The 18,357-nt window shown below is 47.9% G+C and overlaps 1 protein-coding gene across 8 annotated transcripts in view; it reads left to right on the forward strand.

Moving 5' to 3' along the window:
* The window catches only part of LOC119441915 (uncharacterized), a 130,183-nt gene that overhangs the window by 99,850 nt on the left and 11,976 nt on the right, over positions 1-18,357 (forward strand). Inside the window, exons 1-2 of one of the 8 annotated variants that reach the window (XM_049661719.1) lie at positions 12,973-13,139; positions 14,615-14,766. The exons of 6 other annotated variants lie outside the window; for them this stretch is intronic. In XM_049661719.1, coding sequence (XP_049517676.1) covers positions 13,002-13,139; positions 14,615-14,766 — 290 coding nt within the window. In that variant the 5' untranslated portion in view covers positions 12,973-13,001. Of the gene's footprint in view, positions 1-12,972; positions 13,140-14,614; positions 14,767-18,357 lie in introns of those variants that run through there. One more of the 8 variants, XM_049661718.1, reaches the window with a different exon arrangement.

Genomic DNA, 18,357 nt, shown 5'->3' on the forward strand with positions numbered 1-18,357 from the left:
TACTTATTGAGACGTGTTTGCACCACGTGCTCCATAAGTTTGCCCACGCAGGAGGTGAGTGAAATGGGTCGTAGGTTTTCAAAACCCAGTTTTTGCCAGGCTTAGGAATAAAAACAAGGTCGGAAAGCTTCCATTCCTGCAGAATGGAGGCCTGCTCCCAACATTCCTGCAAGTATTCAACCACATTTTTGATCGACCTGTCATCCACATTTCTCAACATCTTGTTAGATACCTTGTCTGGCCCTGCCACCTACTTGCTTCGGAGTCTATTTATTTCAGCCCTGACCTCCGAAATAGAAATCGGGGCGTCTAATTCAGGAATCTGCGCCCCTGTGTACGCTGGCAACGGTTCAGGGCCTGTCGAGCTTACGTAAAAATTTTTTATTTGCGCTAACAGCTCTCCTTTGCTGCTTTTAAACTGATACATGAGTAGTTCTATAGTTGTTGCTTAGAGGCTGATTTCTTGTTCTCTGGGGATAGAAGGTGACGAAGGAGCCGCCACGCCCTAGCTGGGCTCATGCTTTTGTCCATTTGGTCACATATGCTACCCCAATCCTGTCTCGTGAGTTCGAGCGCAACTTCTTCGATCTCCTCATAGAGTTTTGATAATTGATAATTGTTTCCTAATATTCAGATCTCATTTACGTTGTTTCATACTATCTTCGAGCCCTATTTTCCTACGCCAAGGATTTAATAATTTCCTGTCAAGAACCTCCTCTTCCCTTTGTATATCGGCTGCATTGGTAGCATCTCTGACTGTCCGCAGTACTCCCTCGTTCCACTTTGAAATATCTGAAATGGGGCCTGCATCGTCCCTGATTGCTCTAAACAAGTCCCAGTTAAAAGCTTCTACCTTCCTCGTGCTGGGTAACTAGGGTCCCCCTTCTACTGCTATTTCTACACTCCTATGATCACTCCCTAGGTCCTATTGCGCGTTGCACCATGTGGCTCGGATCCGCCCTTTGACAAGGATGAGGTCGGGGGTCGTGTCTACCGCGACACTAGTACCCTTCATCATGGGCTGTAACGGATCTGTGACGAGGTCGAGGCTGTGGGCGTGTATGTTGTCCCATCGCGCTTTCCCTTTGACCGAATCCTGTTTATAACCGCATGCCGTATAGTGTATGTTATAATGTATGTTATAACATGGTATGACATGTTATAATGCATGTTATCAGAAAAAAATTGGCGACGTCTTTATAAACGGCCATCTCTAAGCTAGCAAACATATTGAAAGTGAACACTGGAGCGCATAAAAGAGAGTGTTTGCTCGAGAGAGCCGCGTGATGATGTTGGATGTATAATCAGATGAGGGTCTCCTTTAAAATACCAGCTCTATTACCACTTTGCTCATTTCAAGAAAGAGCTTTAACCTCCCTGTCTTTTCCTTATGACTTTTCTCTCTCTCTTCTCAAGAAAGAGCTGATATCAGATAAGGCCAGCTTTCAGCAACCAGTTCGCGCATATTTTTTTTTTAATTGGGAAGAGGTCGCTTCGGCAACTCATAAATGTGAGTGATTCTCCAGGTAAACAACTTGAGCATAACGAATTCGGGCAGTCTAGTAGAAGCACGTTGCGAATAAAGAGCACTTTGACGTGGCGACATGCTGGGCTTCGAGAGGCAAGCATGCACTACATAGACGCATGAGCGAGAATGTACCACCGTACTGTAGACTTTTCCCACTTATTCATTAGATTACAAGCTGTTCTGGGGCCAAGTTGGCCCGCAGTCAGACTGGTAAGAACCTTTAAGTGAATATACGCTATGCTGGAAGTGAAACTGAAAAGGTATAATTGAATAATCAACGGGCACAGTTTTACTGGAGTTGGCTATCGCCTAAGACAGAAAGAAATGTTACCGGGTAGGCTGTATCGGAAACTCAGCCGCAGTAAGGTCCACGAAACGTCTTCTGTGGGATGCTGAAGGTGTATTGACACTATGGTACAGAAATGTCGCAAGCAAATACACAAGTGACGTTTATTCGCGCATTCCACAATTTACAGGCTTTATACATATGAAGCTATTGGTGGTCCTACGGTATAATTTTGTATTTGTGCTCGCTCTCTATTTGTAGTGGGCCCGCCATGGCCAAAGTTGGTGGGCGTGAATTAGCATCCCTCTGTCTTGGTCCCCGAAGCTCTTCACGTCATTTCTTGATGCTACGTGTCGAAAGAGGGGGTTCCATTGCCAAGCAACCATCAAAATTCGGCTACAAATTGCACACTTTCTAGCCTTATAGCTCCTCAAGAGCACAGGTTTGAGTTTGATGCGTTATACCCGCTATGGCAGAGTGAGCTCTTCCAACATGATTACTCCTGCGTGAATCAACAGATGTACGAGCTACGCCTCTCAGAACGCCGAGCGAGAGTCTAAATTTAGCTACTATTTTGTCATGCGTAACGCGACAGTGCACGATCATGCATATGTGCAAGAGTGATGGCTATTTTCGTCTACTCAACGATAACAAAGTAAGGCGCGTGAGTAGTACGGTTGCAAAGATATAAGTGATATTAGTGTTTAATGTTGTCGTTACATTTCGCTACATGCGGATTTAGCAAGTGAATCCCTATGCTGACCGAAACGAAAGACATTTCGCGTCAAAAATAAAAAGTCACAGGCGTGCGCGGCACACGCAGCACAGTCACAGCGTAAGCTTGTGGAGCGAGCGGCTTAAAAATAGGAATTTTTGCACCACGCACAACAGGATCTTCGCGGCAAAGTCTATTCACATCATTTTGACGAGAGCGATCTCAATGGTCCGCCTGGCGTCGACTACGAGTTGCGGTTGGTAATGCTCTCTGCACAGCAGTCTGCTGAGCCCGATGATGCTTCATTCTAGCCGCGCACGTAGCTCTACGATTCGTTTCTTTAGCAGCGGTTCGTACCTTCCGAGGAGACACCATAACGTGTACCGAAGAGGTACCCAGAATACGTGGCGCACATCCGATATCGGGGTCATGTTTATTGGGCGCCTCGTCTGAATTCCATCTCATCATCTGTGCCTGTGCATGCGGCTTTTGCAGGCACATTAACTAGATGGCGCCACCATACTGGCGGATGCTCGGGTCGTCTGCGGCTGCGCGCCTGCCTAGGGCGTGTTTATAGGGGCTTTTTCTGACGCTGATAGCAAGCGCCTGTGTGGCTCTGTGGTGAAGTATCCGACTACCACGTAGCGGGCCTGGGTTCGATCCCGGCTGGAGACCGGGTACTTTTTTCGTATTTCGGGCGATAGCGGTTACGGGGCGGCGGTGGCGGCGGCGGACAACAAGCGAACCGAAACGGCTATTAGAATGAGCCCATAAGAGCTTACGCTGTAAAACTTGTCAACTTGTTTCTATTTTGTTTAACCGAAGTTGAGTGCTATAGTTTGTAAATTTAAATGGTGAAACCAACGAAGGCTGAAAGTTATCCAAATGATGGGGACAAGTGTGGTTCAATAGACACGCACGTACGTGAATAATCAGAGAAATGAAATGGCGGCAGCGAATAAGCATTTGAATCAGTGAGTTTATTTCTTGTGGGCGGTAATAAGGCTTCTGTAGACGCTGTGTATCTGAACCATTTCTGATGGCCATTCCCGACATTGGTATCAGCACAAGTGAGAAATGCTCGCTGCGGCAGCAGCGCCGTTGTCTGCGGTACTCTTCTTCTGAGGACGAGGTCACCACTTTCATTCCTAGCCTCGGCGGCCATTTTAAACTGCGGAAATGCTCGTGTACAAATCTTTCAGTCAACATTCCAAACGACATTTTCTAATACAGGCGCTGCTAGAGTCATTCTGTTTAATGCGCTATGCTGTTATACAAAGGACCACATGTGTCAGTCCCTTTTTGCTATGTCAAGTATCACACAAATATGTCACCTCGGCGGCAGGCCCAGGTGACATGTGTATCAGTCTGTTTTTGTCACATGTATCAGTCTCTTTTAGTCATGTCACATATCACACACATGTGCACAACGGCGGCAGGCCGATGTTACGTGTGTCAGTCTCTTTTTGTCATTTGTAAAAGAGGCTGTATGTTGCAGCCTGTGCAGCAAACAGAACGATGCCATGCCAACTAGCCGCCGTCGAAGCTTTGCGGAACACTCCTAGATAAAACAGTTACAGCGCCTGTTGTTTATGTGAAGCGTTGAGATGCCAAATCCAATCAATTAATCTGAAAAACCTCGACTAGTTTTTTCCTTCTACCAGTGCGAAACTTTCGTACTTCTACAAAAGTGCGAAAGGCTACACGTACAGGTGGTGCCTTTAATTTTTCTTAATTTTTACTCCACTTTCTCTTGTGTATCTTTTTGCCTTTTCATTCAGGTAGCGTGGGCAGACGCGCAGTTTTTCCCGCTTGGCCTTGCCGCGCAAGGTGTCATGCACATGCCACGTCACATAGTTATGCACGTGCCACGCCACAAAAAGCACTTATTTTTTTTTCAAAATACGGGGCTTTACCCATTTATGACGAAACAATAACAGCCGATGGGAAAGGCTTGACAAACCTCGCGCCAATGCATATCAAATTGTTGCTCTTCCCTTTGTCAACTTAAGCTGCTCGTCTTCTTTTTTTCCTGCCTGCACGGAGACCTGCCTTTCGCTTCGTCAAGGAAGGCGACAGCTTTGGAAATGCAGCAGTTGGTATAAGTCCTTGATGAACTTTTAGAAAATGTCCGAATAACTGCAGCTTTAACAATTATCTAAATCCTAAAGCCCAATGAAAAAATTCTGCCGAACTGATGAGTGTCTGATAGAGTGAGGAGCAAAACGAAATTTTTTAAGGTCAAATTTACATTCCCCGTCTTCACAATCGGCGAGACTAAGGCTGAGGCCGCCGAGCTGGCAGAGAATTTCCTCAGAGGATTTCCTGTGTAACTATCACTTCATGATGCGTTTGTTTTCAGCTTTGTGATTTTCTGTTGCTTTTCATATATTTCCGCGTTTCACAAGGTAAAAACAGTAGCTGGCACCATCTCGTGGTGCCGTCGTCTACCTATTTAGTCGTACTAATAAAGACCTAAACAGCGGTACTCGTTGCGAAAGTTATGATTTTCAATAAATTCCTGCACACGCTACATCGTGATGCCTGCTCCCCATTATTCTGCAGGAATGGGATGCCGCACAATTGGACGTGAAATATCTCTTGATTTGAACGCTTACCACAGTGACAGAAACGCAGGTGCTTGGGCTACGAAGATCGCATCGGTGGCTTCTCCGGGATAGTTTTCCTACTTGTGTGTCACTACCATGTGGCCGGCTTCGAACGTGATAGGGAGGCATTCGTGTTTATCTACTGCAATCAGTAGCTCAAGGCCTGCAACAAACACTCCAGAGCTTATGCTCTGCTCCACAGAAAGTAGTAACGCACTTCTACAGGAGGCATGTCGGCGGGTACGCGATGTTGGCAAACCCACGAATAAATCGGCGGAAGTAGGAGCAAAGGCCCAGGAAGCTGCGTAGCTCTTTTACAGAGCGAGGTTGTTTGAAGGCTTCGACAGCAGCAGTCTTCGCTGGATCGGGTCTTATGCCGTCCTTGTCCACTAGATGACCGAAAACCAGTGTTTGGCGTTCTCCGAAATGGCATTTCTTCGAGTTGAGCACCAAACCCGCTTTTTCCAAGCAGTCTAACACAAGGTCGAGACGTGCGTTGTGCTCACTGAACGTGCGCCCGATAATGACTGCATCGTCTAGATAGCACATGCACACTTCCCACTTCAGACCACGCAGGATGTTGTCCATGAAGCACTCGAAAGTCGCAGGCGCATTACAGAGCCCGAACGCCATCACATTAAATTTAAAAAGACCGCCTGGTGTTACAAATGCCGTTTTCTCTTTGTCGGCTTTGTGCATAGGGATCTGCCAGTACCCCGACCTCAAGTCAACAGACGAAACGTAAGATGCTGATGAAAGGCAGTCGATGGCATCATCAATACGTGGAAGTGGATACACGTCCTTTTTGGTGATGGTGTTGAGGCGACGGTAGTCAACACAAAATCGCCATGTGCCATCTTTCTTTTTAACCAGGATCACTGGCACTGCCCACGGTCTACAGGATTCTTGGACAACATTCTTATTTAGCATTTCGCGGACTTGATCTTTGATCCCCTTGCGTTCCGACGGTGAGACTCTGTACGGCTTCTGTCGTAATGGTTGGGCAGATCCCGTATCTATGCGATGGTGTATACGAGAAGGGGGAAACGATGGTGGCCCCTCTTGCTGTGAAAAGTCAAACAGTCCGGCGTGTTTTAGCAGAATATCTGCGACTTCCTGACGCTGGCAAGTGCTGAGTGACTTATTCACCATAGTTAGAATGGAGGAGTCCGCAGCAGGGCATGCATTAACGACACGGCGTTCATCCGAAGAATCGGGGGCTTCTGTAAGAATGGCAAGTGACAACACTTGATCACAACACTTGATGGTAGGCGGCAAGTTTCAGACCCTGTGGTAGAATTGCAGGTTCACTGGAACAGTTTACGGTCCATAAGCTTGTGCGTCCGTGAACAACTGACAGCGTGCAATGCGGTATCAGCACATTCCTCTTGATGCAGCGCAGATGAACGGGCTCCACGATAGTGTCAAACGTTCCGTCAGTGGTAAGCAAACTGGCGACTGAAACGCATGTTGCAGATAACGGAAGCACAACTGCATCGCTGGATAGACAAAGCACACTTTCGTGATTCGGTGGGCCATGCGTAAACGCAGTCGAAAAGCTCGTATCTACACTAATTTCTCCCGTTCTGCAGTCGACAGTGGCACCACACTGTTTCAAAAAATCAAGGCCCAGGATTATGTCATGCGTAGAATGAGGCAGAACTGCAAACTCTGCGTTAAATATTTGACCGCCCAAGATAACGTCCACATTGCAAACCCCGACAGGACGTAACAACTCCCCACTCACTCTACGAAACGTATCAGCACGGTCCCAGCGAAACATCCCTTTTCTTCCTAGGAGGCTTTTAAATGCAAGACTCATCACTGAAACCGCTGCTCCCGTGTACACTAAGGCCATTGTTGAAACCGCGTCAATCAGTACAGGCACCTTATTCTTAAGCATACAAATGGGTGGAGGTATCTCTGTCGACATCGAAGATTGTCCAGCGACCTCACCTCCAACGGCCGCGCTGACTAGTTTTCCGGAGGTGGCGACGGATAGCGACGCCGTGGAGACGGCAATCGGCTTACGCGAGGAGCGGGTGGTGGTGTCAAGCTACGATTGGATGCTGGAGAACGATTCCGCAGCGTCCCCGGGTGCTGGTGAGGGTTGCTTCCTGGATATGTGTGCGAGGGTGAGTATGTTTTATCAAGTGGAGCGCGGTACCGCCTTGACATCGTAGATCGGTCGAACCTCGGTGGTTGGCGGCGATTGCAGTACGTGGCAATGTGGCCCAAGTCGCCACAGCTGTAGCACACAGGTAAACGACGATCGATGAATGGCTCCTCGAAGCGCTCATTCGTGGGGGATCGTGTGGCTAAGTGATGTGGCTGAACCTGCTGAACAGGAGAAACAGTCGGTCTCCGTGGAAACCCGCCTGGGCGAGCGTGTTCTCGTCGTTGTTCGGGCATAAATGTGCCTTGACGAGGCCATGGAGCTCCTCTGTGGCTGATGACCGTGACACATACCGACGGTTGCCATGGAGCGCACGGTGCTGCAGGCGCAGTGTTTTGCGGGGAGTAGGCAGCAGGTTGTTCAATGACGCTGCACGAAAGTACCTCGTGTCGCCGCAGTTCTTCACGCACGATCTGCCGTATAGTAGACGAAAGATCGGCGGACGGGCTCTCATCGACGCTGGCAACGGTTGTCACATTCGCCAGTCGTCCACATTTTGGCGCAATGCGACGAGTCTTGAACGTCTCAAACGTGCGGCAGTGACGTACGACATCCGAGACGGAATGAACGTGTTCCTTGCCTATAAGGAAATTGTAGACATCTTCTGCAATTCCTTTAAGGAGATGTCCTACTCGGTCTTCCTCCGACATCTGTGCATTCACTATTTTGCACAGCTTGAGGATCTCTTCGATGTACGTAGTGCACGTTTCTCCAGGAGTCTGAGCTCTTTGAGCTAGGGTTCGCTCCACGCGTTTCAGTTTGGCGTGGGAGTCTCCAAAACACTCCTTCATTTCTTCCATGAAGTGCTCCACGTTGTCAGGGAGTCATTCGTGATTTTCAAACCACATCAGCGCTGTCTCACTCAGAAACAGTACGACATATTCAAGCTGAGTGACTGAGTCCCAACGGTTGTAACAGCTCACCCATGCGTAGTGCGTCAGCCACTCGTCGACATCTTCGCCCTCTTTTCCCGAGAACGAGCGTGGTTCCATGTAGTGGTGCAAAGGTCCAACTGGCGTTGACCTTTGAGCTGTTACACCTGGTGCTGGCGTTTGTGCACTTCAGTCCTGAGACATGATGAACGTCGTTGGCGAGAGCCCGGCAAGACGGCGGCTCCGGCGAAGTTCTAGATGTTGCGGCTCCGTGGTACGTTGTGTCGTACCCAGCACACTCCACCACTCTGTTACGCCAACAAAAGGTGTTTATTGATAAGCGAAGTAGAGTGAGTCGCGACGGCTTTGATCAGCAGAGTGCCGATCGAGATTCAGCTAGCTAGCCACACTTCGTCATCCTCCTTTACACCTCTTGGATGCCCCACATCCTGTTGAGGCGTAAACCCAAAACGCACCTAAGATCGACTGTCACAATATATATATATATATATATATATATATTGTTACAGTGCGTCAAAGCTAGTGGAGTGGCAGCATCAGCAGCAACAACAATATTAGGAAAGCAGCAAGGAAGAGAAGGACGACGTGTAGTACTGGCACCCACTTGCCCTACGGCTCCCTGCAATAAACGCCTTCTACATACCCCGTAACAGAGTGGTGGATGGTGCTGGATATCTAAGCATCCAACGACGGAATCACTACCACCTGAACCTCGTCGCAGTCCTCGACTGGCGGGACTTCCACCATCCTCAAGAGCAGGCTGTCCCGAGAAACTGAAGCTCCGAGGCCGAAGGGCTCTTCGCAACTTTAATGTTTTATTGTTACTTAAATTAAGAGTTTTATTACAACCACACCTTTCCTTCCATTATAATAAAGCACCCTAACCACTGGGGTTGCATCCATTCCCGCGTAGTGGCCAGGGTGGACGAAATAATTTAAGAAGCGGGTACCCAAAACAAACAAGAAAATGAGATGCTTGTTGTCGGTGCGGGAGAATGCTGCAGGTCGCTATATATTACTTCAGAGTCACAGGAACCAGGTCTGAGTAGCTCTGCTTACATTTATCGTTATTATCTTGTAATCTTACGGGTCAGAACTGTTCAAGACGTCGGTCGACTCGAAAAGCTACCTTCCGTATCAGAGACCGACGGGTGCTGCGCCACCCTCCGGCTCACAAGGTGCTAGAAGGACCCAAGATGGCGCCGACGAGCACTCCGCCATAACCTCCCGAGGCGTGACACCGGGTCAGAAACGCCAGATGGTTTGTACAAGCCAGCCTGACTGCAAACGACGAGACACTGGTGAATCTGAAGACGAGTCAACAATCATCCAGGACGACAACGTGGCGAACCTTTCAGACCTACACATGGACGAGGGTGGTTTCCGAATTGTGCGCCATCGTAAAGACAGGGCGGAGGGCATTCCAGTGTTAATCACTGCAGCATCCGAAAGAGCTAATTTAAGACAGGTGAACCCTATCGTCCTGTATTCTGAATTTGAAGCGTTTCTCGGTGGAGCACCAGTGAAGAGCCACTTCACAGCTTAGGGAGCATTGCTCTTAGCTAACTTAGGACAAGTGAATCCTATCGTCCTGTATTCTGAGCTTGAAGCGTTTCTTGGTGGAGCACCAGTGAAGAGCCACTTCACAGCTTAGGGAGCATTGCTCTTAGATGTAGAGACAGAAGCACAAGCGAACATCTTTCTAGAGACCAAGAATATCGGCGGCATAGCCATATCTGCCCGTGTCCAACACAGTTATGTGAGAAACAAGTGCATTGTCAGAGGAGTTCCAAAATGGTACTCAGATGAAGAGCTGCTCACCTACCTGAGACCTCAGGGAGTATTCCATGCAAGAAGAATCATCCGTCGGGCCCAAACTTCCTTATCTGAAGGCGAGTCAAGGCGCACTAACTCGGTGGTTCTCACATTTGCTCCAAATTCTGAACGCCCGGAGAAGACCAACCTTGGTTTCACCGCACACGAGCTTGTGCGCTACGTGGAGACACCATCACGCTGTGTTAAGTGTCAGCGCTTCGGACATATCGCTGAGTACTGTCGTGGGGAACAGAGGTGCAAGCGCTGGGGGGGGGGACCTCATGACTTTAAGGCGTGTGCAAGTAAAGAAAACTCTGTGTGTGAAAACTGCGGCGGCGACCATCCAGCTAGCTACGGTCGATGTCCTGCGCGGGCAGCTGCTCAGAGAAGGAATAAAATGTTTGTTTTGGGTCCAAACAATGCAAGCGCACCATCGAACACGAAGAAGATGCCCAGCGTGCCACAACTAACTGGTTTGGAAAGAGAGTAGGCATCTCATTTCCAGCGTCTCACATTGATAAACGAAGTTGTTGAGCCAACCCAAGCGGTCACCGCCGCTGAGAAACCTGTTCGAAAAGAGTCCACGCTGCATCTCGCGCGCAACGCTAAAGTAACGTTAAAAGAGTCATATGGACGTATAGAAGAAATTCGTCTTTTTTTTTCGCTTGCTGTCAACAGATTCCCTGCAGTTCATTTTACCCTAGAAGACATCCGCAAACGATCAACGACATTAGGAACAGTATTGACGCTGGGGAACATGTGCCTTCGACTTTGGCCATTCTTCCGCCTGAATATCCCGCGGCGGTAGTGACAAAGGGACAAAGCGGTGATGAAGAAGGCACCGACATGGACCGTCTGCCAGGAAGCACTCTTCGGGCTGGAGTCGTTGACACTTATTCAAAGCCAACTGATGACGAGAACGAGCCGGAGCCACCAGCTAAACTACCGAAACGCCATGTCAAGTGGGATGAATGTGACTTGAACGCAAGCTTCCCAACTGCCCACTCGTGTGACTCAGGCAACGCTGAAGGAGCACAGCTAACTGCAATAGAGGTATTCGAAAATGTTTCGATAACCTGCTAAACCTGCTTGTTGAACACACCGACACCTACGCAAAACCGAAGAATCGGTTGTTGAACGTGAACGCAGGTGAGATTAAATGTTTTCTCGGCATTCTGCTCCTCAGTGGCTATGTGCCGGTTCCAATAAGGCGTCAATGTTGTGAGAAAACTCACGTGATTCTCATAATAAACTCGTCGCGAACTCAATGAGGCGTGAGAGATTTGAAGCCATTTTCACAAAACTACATGTGGCTGACAACAGCAACCTTGCACAAGAAGATAAATTCACAAAACTGAGAACATTGTTTAGACTCTTGAATGAGCTGTTTCTGCTCTATGCTCCATTACTAGACTCCTTCAGCATTGATAAAAGCATGTGCGAGTACTTCGCAAAGCATGGATGCACGCAGTTTATGAACCAATCCGGTTCGGCTATAAATTGTGGTGCGTTTGCACCTCATTGGGTCATTTGCTATCCATTGAGCCCTACCAAGGGGAGTATGGCGTCAACGTTGATGATAAAACAAGCTTGGCCTAGGAGGATCTCTTGTTACAGAAATGGTTTCGAGGATAAAAACAAAGCTTGATTTCTGTTTTCACGTACGTGTTATTTGACAAATTCTTTTCAAGTCTTAATTTTTTTAGAACGCTTTCGTCCATAAGTGTCAAGTGCAGAGGGTCTGTGCGGATAACCAAATGGAAAACTGTCTCATCCTCACACAGAGAGAAATGAAAAGTAAGACTCGAGGCTTCTACGATAACAAAGTCGACGCCGAATATGAAATTATCGTATGTCGCCGGAAGGACCACATCACAGTAACCACCGTCTCAAATTCTCACGGGGTCGAACCAACGCAAATGGTAAAAAGATATTCGAGAAAGAAAAGGGTCCATAGTCACGGCGCAGCAACCTTTCTTGATTTCCACGAACAATGGCAACATAGGGAGGAGTTGACTCACTGCACTAAGGTATTGCTAAGTACCGTACAGCCGTTAGAGCAAAGAAGTGGTATTGTTTACTTTTGACGTATCTTGTTGATGCATGTGTGGATAATTCATTCCTGTTATACAGAATGGGAAGGGGCAAAACAGAGTTCCTCACATTTCGAAAGACGATAGCGATGCCGTACATGAAAAGTAATGGCTTTAAGCCATTGCGAGGAAAAAGCCGGCAATCCTTACTGGAAGCCCACAGTCGATTTGACCACGTTGACCACACAGTGATCCCTCAGGGCAAGCAAACAAACTGCGACATCGGAGTCCATGGGAAATGCTTCAAATTGCATCATTCAATGAAGTAGTATATCTTCCCTGTGTCCGATATGTAGGACAACTACAAAAATTCAGTTCGAAAACAAAATCAAAAAAGGCTTATTCTGCTTTCTGAGGTCCTAGAAACAATTATACCTGGAAAATACATCGGTTTTCTTAAATTACCCAAGTTCTGGCATATATGCGCTAATACAATAAAAGAAAAGAAAACAGCACCTTTTATACACATTGTATAATGCCACTTCCGGTGTGATTGGCACAACTTTCTCTTATCTCTGTTTTTTGGCCTTTATGTCAATCACTTTCGGCTGAATCCAATTTTGATTCCAATTAGCTGAATTCAAATCGATGCTTCCAATTTTCCGGACGGTAAATAAATGAAATGATGTATTAACGCACATAATCAAAAGAGTGAAAACATAGGACAAGCAGCAGAAAACTGTCAAAAAAAGTAATCGCTTTGACGTCTGCGACATATATGAAACATTGAGCGCTTGTAATTGAACGTAGTGTACTTGCTTATGAAACTGTCACCTCAGAAAGAAGAAAAACGCTTCGCTGTCAAAGTATGTAAGTACCTAAACCCATTGTAGGGGTCTGAGTTTTGTCATTGCTAGTTGGGCAGTCGAGCGAAACAGCTAAAGCGATGGGCGTTTTCAGTGGAAGCATGCGGTCACTGTTCTGTTTCCTCTTAGTGATATTTTCAGCGTTATTGCTAGAAGTGCCTCTCGCTTCAGGCAAAGCAAAACACCAACTGAAACACGATGTCACGGATGCATTTAAGGTACGTACACAAGAAACTGGGCTACGGGAAGACTGTACATTTCTGCGACAAACGTACCATTTGAAGCTGAAGAAAGCGGAGCATAGATTTTGTTTTTGTTTGAGCCTTCCCATCTACCATAACAACCACTATAGGGAAGCGTAAAACACGGCAAGCATTCCGTTAACCGCAGGCCCTGCTTTTATAACCGAAGTGCCTAATGTTTTTATTTCATGCCTAGAAATGACTACAACCAAGCACTTATGACTTCACTGCTACGGTGATCAACTGACACGACTATATTAGGCAGTGAAAAAGTTTCGAGGCGTTGGACGTAATTGATGCGAGGTAAAAGATTGTCCTCATAGGTAATTCCACCCTAAAAGCTAACGTAAGTAATATAATCTTATGCTGCAAAATATGGCGTTCTTAAGAATACATCGTCTAAGGCTAAGGACCCTGTGAATTCTGTCCCATGTTGCGGAACGCTTTTAACATAACAGATGACATCGCATTAAACGCCGAGTGCTTCCGTCCTAATGGCAGACACTCTCGTACTTTATATATGGAAGTATCGTCAAAAGAACAGAAACATTACGGAGTAGATAAAAGATGCCGAAAATTAGGATCACTAACGCTAATGTGCTTGTTTAGGTGCGTAAAGACACTAAGTGATTTATTCAGAGACTAGACATCCGAATTATATTTGTAGCGTGTGGTCCTATTACCTGCATTGAAACATTACATTAATACAGATCCAGCCTTTAAATCAGCGAGAACCAAAGTTTTTGGGCAATGAAAGGTAATTGATGTTGAGCTACCGGCTGTATATATTAGTATAAAAATAGGTATTATAAAAAAAATTGGCTCTATGCCTGAGTGCTTAGGAAGCCTCAGCATACGAGTAAAAATTGATATGAAAGTGAATTTTAGCACTCTGGCAGCATTTGTTCAAAATTAGCAACTGGTTGGTATGAACAAGAAACGATCAAACTGCAATTTTTAAGACCAGTACTGGCAATTGAAGGAACTGAATTAAAATTTCACCCCAAAGTACCACAGTACATTCGCCGTTCAAACATGCGCTTGTACGTGCAGGGATAGATCCTGTTCCCTGCATATGGTGTTAGGAACCGCTTAGTAGAACTTATACCTTCATTTTATGGCAAGAGGTAGAACATAATACAGAAGAACATTAGAATGATACAGCTATGCACAAGCCATACCTCCATGCCAGATATAATTACTTTGTGAGCACTCGCAGGTACTCTGACAATGTATTTTGATTTCTCACAAGCAGCAGGGGTGTACAATGCAGCTTGATATGGGTAAGAATAAAAATTTTTGCCTTTTTAAAACTCTCAGTTACATGCGTGCCGATCATTTGGTACAAGGTCTCTGTATAGCTGCTCTGTGACAAAATATCGAATACTATTAATACAAGTTCTCTTAGCCTCGGCTCAATGGCACATTTGTCTTCGCAATTTATATTGCAGATGTTTGAGGTCGTCACTTCCGCCGTTGCCGTGCTTGATGCGGATGGCGACGGAGATCTGGACTGTGTGGTGGTTGTGCGTGAACATCTTGATGAGAACAAAAAGACTGCTAGATACGTATGGCTGCTGCCATCCCTGAACGGACGTCAAGCGTGAGTGCAAATGGGGTGCAAATGGCGAGCACCTAGAATGGTTATGTGGTGGTGGTGCATCTATATATATATATATGACGCGAGCAGGAGGTTGCGGATGGAAACAAACATGGTCACTCGAACACTGCTTTTAATCTTCGTCTTCCTCTCCTTTCACCGCTAATGCACCGCACCGTCCTTGTGCGGTACGTCACACGCTTCCCCCTCCCCTCGAGAGAGTCGTAGTTGCAAGGGCGGATGAATGAAAAGCATATGAATTTGCGTTAGTCCAAGATGTCTCGGTAACCCTTGACAGCTTCAAAGAAACGTGTAGCGATCCGGTAACTTGATGCATAGCTCTGGTGGACGAGCCTGACTGTTTCGTACCCGAGGACGTCTGCATGTGCCGTAGCTCGTGAACACTGGTCGTAGTATGCGTTGAGCGACTGATGCAAGTGCGTACAGTTCAAGTGCATTGAAGTAGCAGGAGCGATGGTTGTTCTTGAAATTAGTGCGGATGAAGGGGTACACGTTGCGAGTTTTTTTTTGGGATAGTGCGTTCGCGTGAGGTGTACCGTTGGTGCGTGAGTCGACTTCTTTCTGATGCTTGGAGTTTCGTGGTTCCTGAAATGACCGCTCGTGGGTCGAGTCTTATGAGGCCAGGAAATCGTATCATTCTGTTTTGCCATCGCATTTGGTGTCGGCGCAGTTGTCCCCGCAAAACGCGCAATCTTGACTGGACATGTTATAAAGGTCCTTGGTGATGTTCGTTGCCTGGGACACCACCTACTTGGGTTTCATGGCTTGCGCGTTCACGCCTTTCTTGCTGAGTCTGGGTTTTCGGTGATGCTCTTCGTCGTCGAATATGTCGAAGCCGTCGTCGGGGTCACTGAATTTGTTGTTGGAGTTGATGTTGAACTTTATGATGTTGCGGCGGGAGTTGCTGAGGTTGTGTTTCCATCAGATTTGACCTTTGACTTGTGTTGAAAATCGACGTGGTAATCGGTGGGTAGCTGGTGCATTGGTCGCTTGCGGAAGACTTGTCTGGGGACAAAATCATTGTGCCAGGCTTCACAGAAGGGTCTTCTGAGGCTGCTGGGACGCCATAATGAGTGGGCGCTACTGTCATATGGCAGGGTGCGACGCTAGGTGCCTACGACGCTTCTGCAGAGGCAGTGGCTCGTTGTGGTGTTGTGCGCGGAAGAAACATTGTGTCTTGCGAAGTGGCTTGTTCTCCTAACGAACGTGGCTTATGCGCTGCTGCCGAAAGTGAATTGTCGTCCTTGTGAAAAGAGCACACGTTCGTGGTGGTTTCCTCCTGTAGCCTTGGCGGGAAGGCAGTCTGCTTCATGTCACCACTGGAAGTAACAGCAGCGCTCTTTACTTGACTGGCGTGAACGGTACCGTTGTCTGAATTAATGCAGCTTGGAATCCTGGATGCTCGATCATTGGATGATGTCGCTGTAGACGTGACTTCACCATGCGCTTCCAGTGATAGGTCTGACTCTGGAAAATTCGAGGTGCCATGCGTGAACGAAGCAGTTCTGCGAAGCACGCGCTGCGGAATAAGCGTCATAGAAGACTGGCGTGACTTGAAACCAGGCGGTGGGTCGCACGTATAAGACGCAGTAAACGTATCTGATGTATTCGCGATGGCAGGGGTATGATAACATGATGAAGGCTCACATATTCGCGATGCTTGCACGGCACTGAAACCTGATGGAAGGTTTGGTCTTGAAGCGATGCGACTTCGATATCGCTCAGCGAACGGAGGCTTTACTATGTCCATTCTGCGTGATGAAATCATGGTAGGCGTGCGATTTTCTTTCGTCTTTTTGGGAGGATCTCTACATGAGAAACTTGTCGATGCTCGAGTCATGGGTGGCTTTGGTTGGCACTGATGATGATTGCTATGTGGAACCTGCGGGTGACTACGGCGACCCAGTTGCGATTTCTCCAGCTGTTGGATAATGAGGGAGTCTGCAGCGTATACTTTAAATCGACTGATCATCTCTTCTTTGATTTCTTTCCATGATTATTTATATTCAAATATGTGGGTCAGGTAGAAGCGAAATGCCTCACCGGTCAGATATTCATCGAAGCTGGCGACCATCTCCCGTTCTGACCATGATGCAGCCGATGCGTGGAACTCGAAGACCCATCGTCCACTGATTCGTTGTACTTGGGTATGTACAAGGCTAGCGGTGATTCGGTCATGATGCTGGTCAGTGTAGGTGGTGGATCTCTGCGCTTGGGGTTCACGGCGTGGTGTTTAATACTTGCATGATGATGTGATCCCGATGGGGTGGCGGCCAGGTCTTTATCCTGTCGACTTGTGTGACGCGAGCAGGAGGTTGCGGACGGAAACAAACATGGTCGCCCGAGCACTGCCTTTAATCTTCGTCTTCCTCTCCTTTCACTATTAATGCACCGCACCGTCCTTGTGCGGTACGTCACACACACATTATGTATATATATATATATATATATATATATATATATTAAAAAGGGGGTGTTATTGTTCAGGCAGGAATGGACGTTGCGTTGCAGAAGGCTATTCGGAAGGCAGGTCTGGTTATTGGCGAGCGCGAGCGGCAACAACAACCACCGCTCATCATCTTCTTTTCCCAGACATCGGAACGCGGTCATTCGCCGGCTGGATGACCGCGGGCATTCGCGGTCATCCAGCCCTCCAGCAGGGACTGCTGGAGGGCTGGATTATTCCACGTTTCAGCATATCGTCTACCTTTTCAGCGATGACATGACGTTCTGCAGTCGACACATGGTATGGGCGCTGGCGCAATGGTGCTTGTGGACCGGTATCGATGCGATGAACGACTGCTGACGTTCAACCTAAGGAAGACTGATTGTGGTCAAAGCAGGCTCGAAAACGCTGCAGGAGTTGCACGATTTACTTGTGCTGTGCAGGTGTGAGGTTGGAATCGACGGCATTTAAGAATATGTTGACAGGAGCATCGGTGCCAGCGGCAGGAGCGACGGTGCAAATCGGTAGTAATGCCTTATCTCCAGCATTGCATCCTCTAAGGGGCAGTCAAAAGTCTCGAAACAATAGCACTGCACCGGCCGATTTTTGCGGCCCGGGCCCGGCCCGGGCCCGTTTTTACATTGGGCGGCCCGCCCGAGCCCGATCAAAGCTTTTATGGCGAGACCCGGGCCCGGCCCGGGCCCGGAAATAATCTACGTTACCCGCCCGGCCCGGCCCGCCACCCCTTTAACTTAAGCCCGAGCCCGGCCCGAGCCCGGCTCGAAGCCGGCCCGAACCCGGCCCGAGACCGAAAAATACATGTTTTTCAGAGTTGAGAAGCCCGAGAATAACTCGCAGAAAGCCCGAACCCAGCCCGGGCCCGCGTCAAAAAACCCGAGCCCGGTTCGGGCAGAAGTTGGACCATTGCAGAAGTTGATGACAGCGCATGGTAGGAGGAAGTTTCGGCGACGAGCAGGAGCTGCAGAAGGAGAAAACAAAACAGGTGAGCTGGTGGCGGCAGGCGACAACACAGGCACCAGAACGACGGACTAAGGGGCGATATGGACGTCAGCGGCGGCAAACACTTTAGGTGTAGTGTGGCCGTCGAGGTCAGGACACGGCGTAGA

The sequence above is a fragment of the Dermacentor silvarum genome, chromosome 2 (genome assembly GCF_013339745.2).
Source record: "Dermacentor silvarum isolate Dsil-2018 chromosome 2, BIME_Dsil_1.4, whole genome shotgun sequence".
NCBI lineage: Eukaryota > Metazoa > Arthropoda > Arachnida > Ixodida > Ixodidae > Dermacentor > Dermacentor silvarum.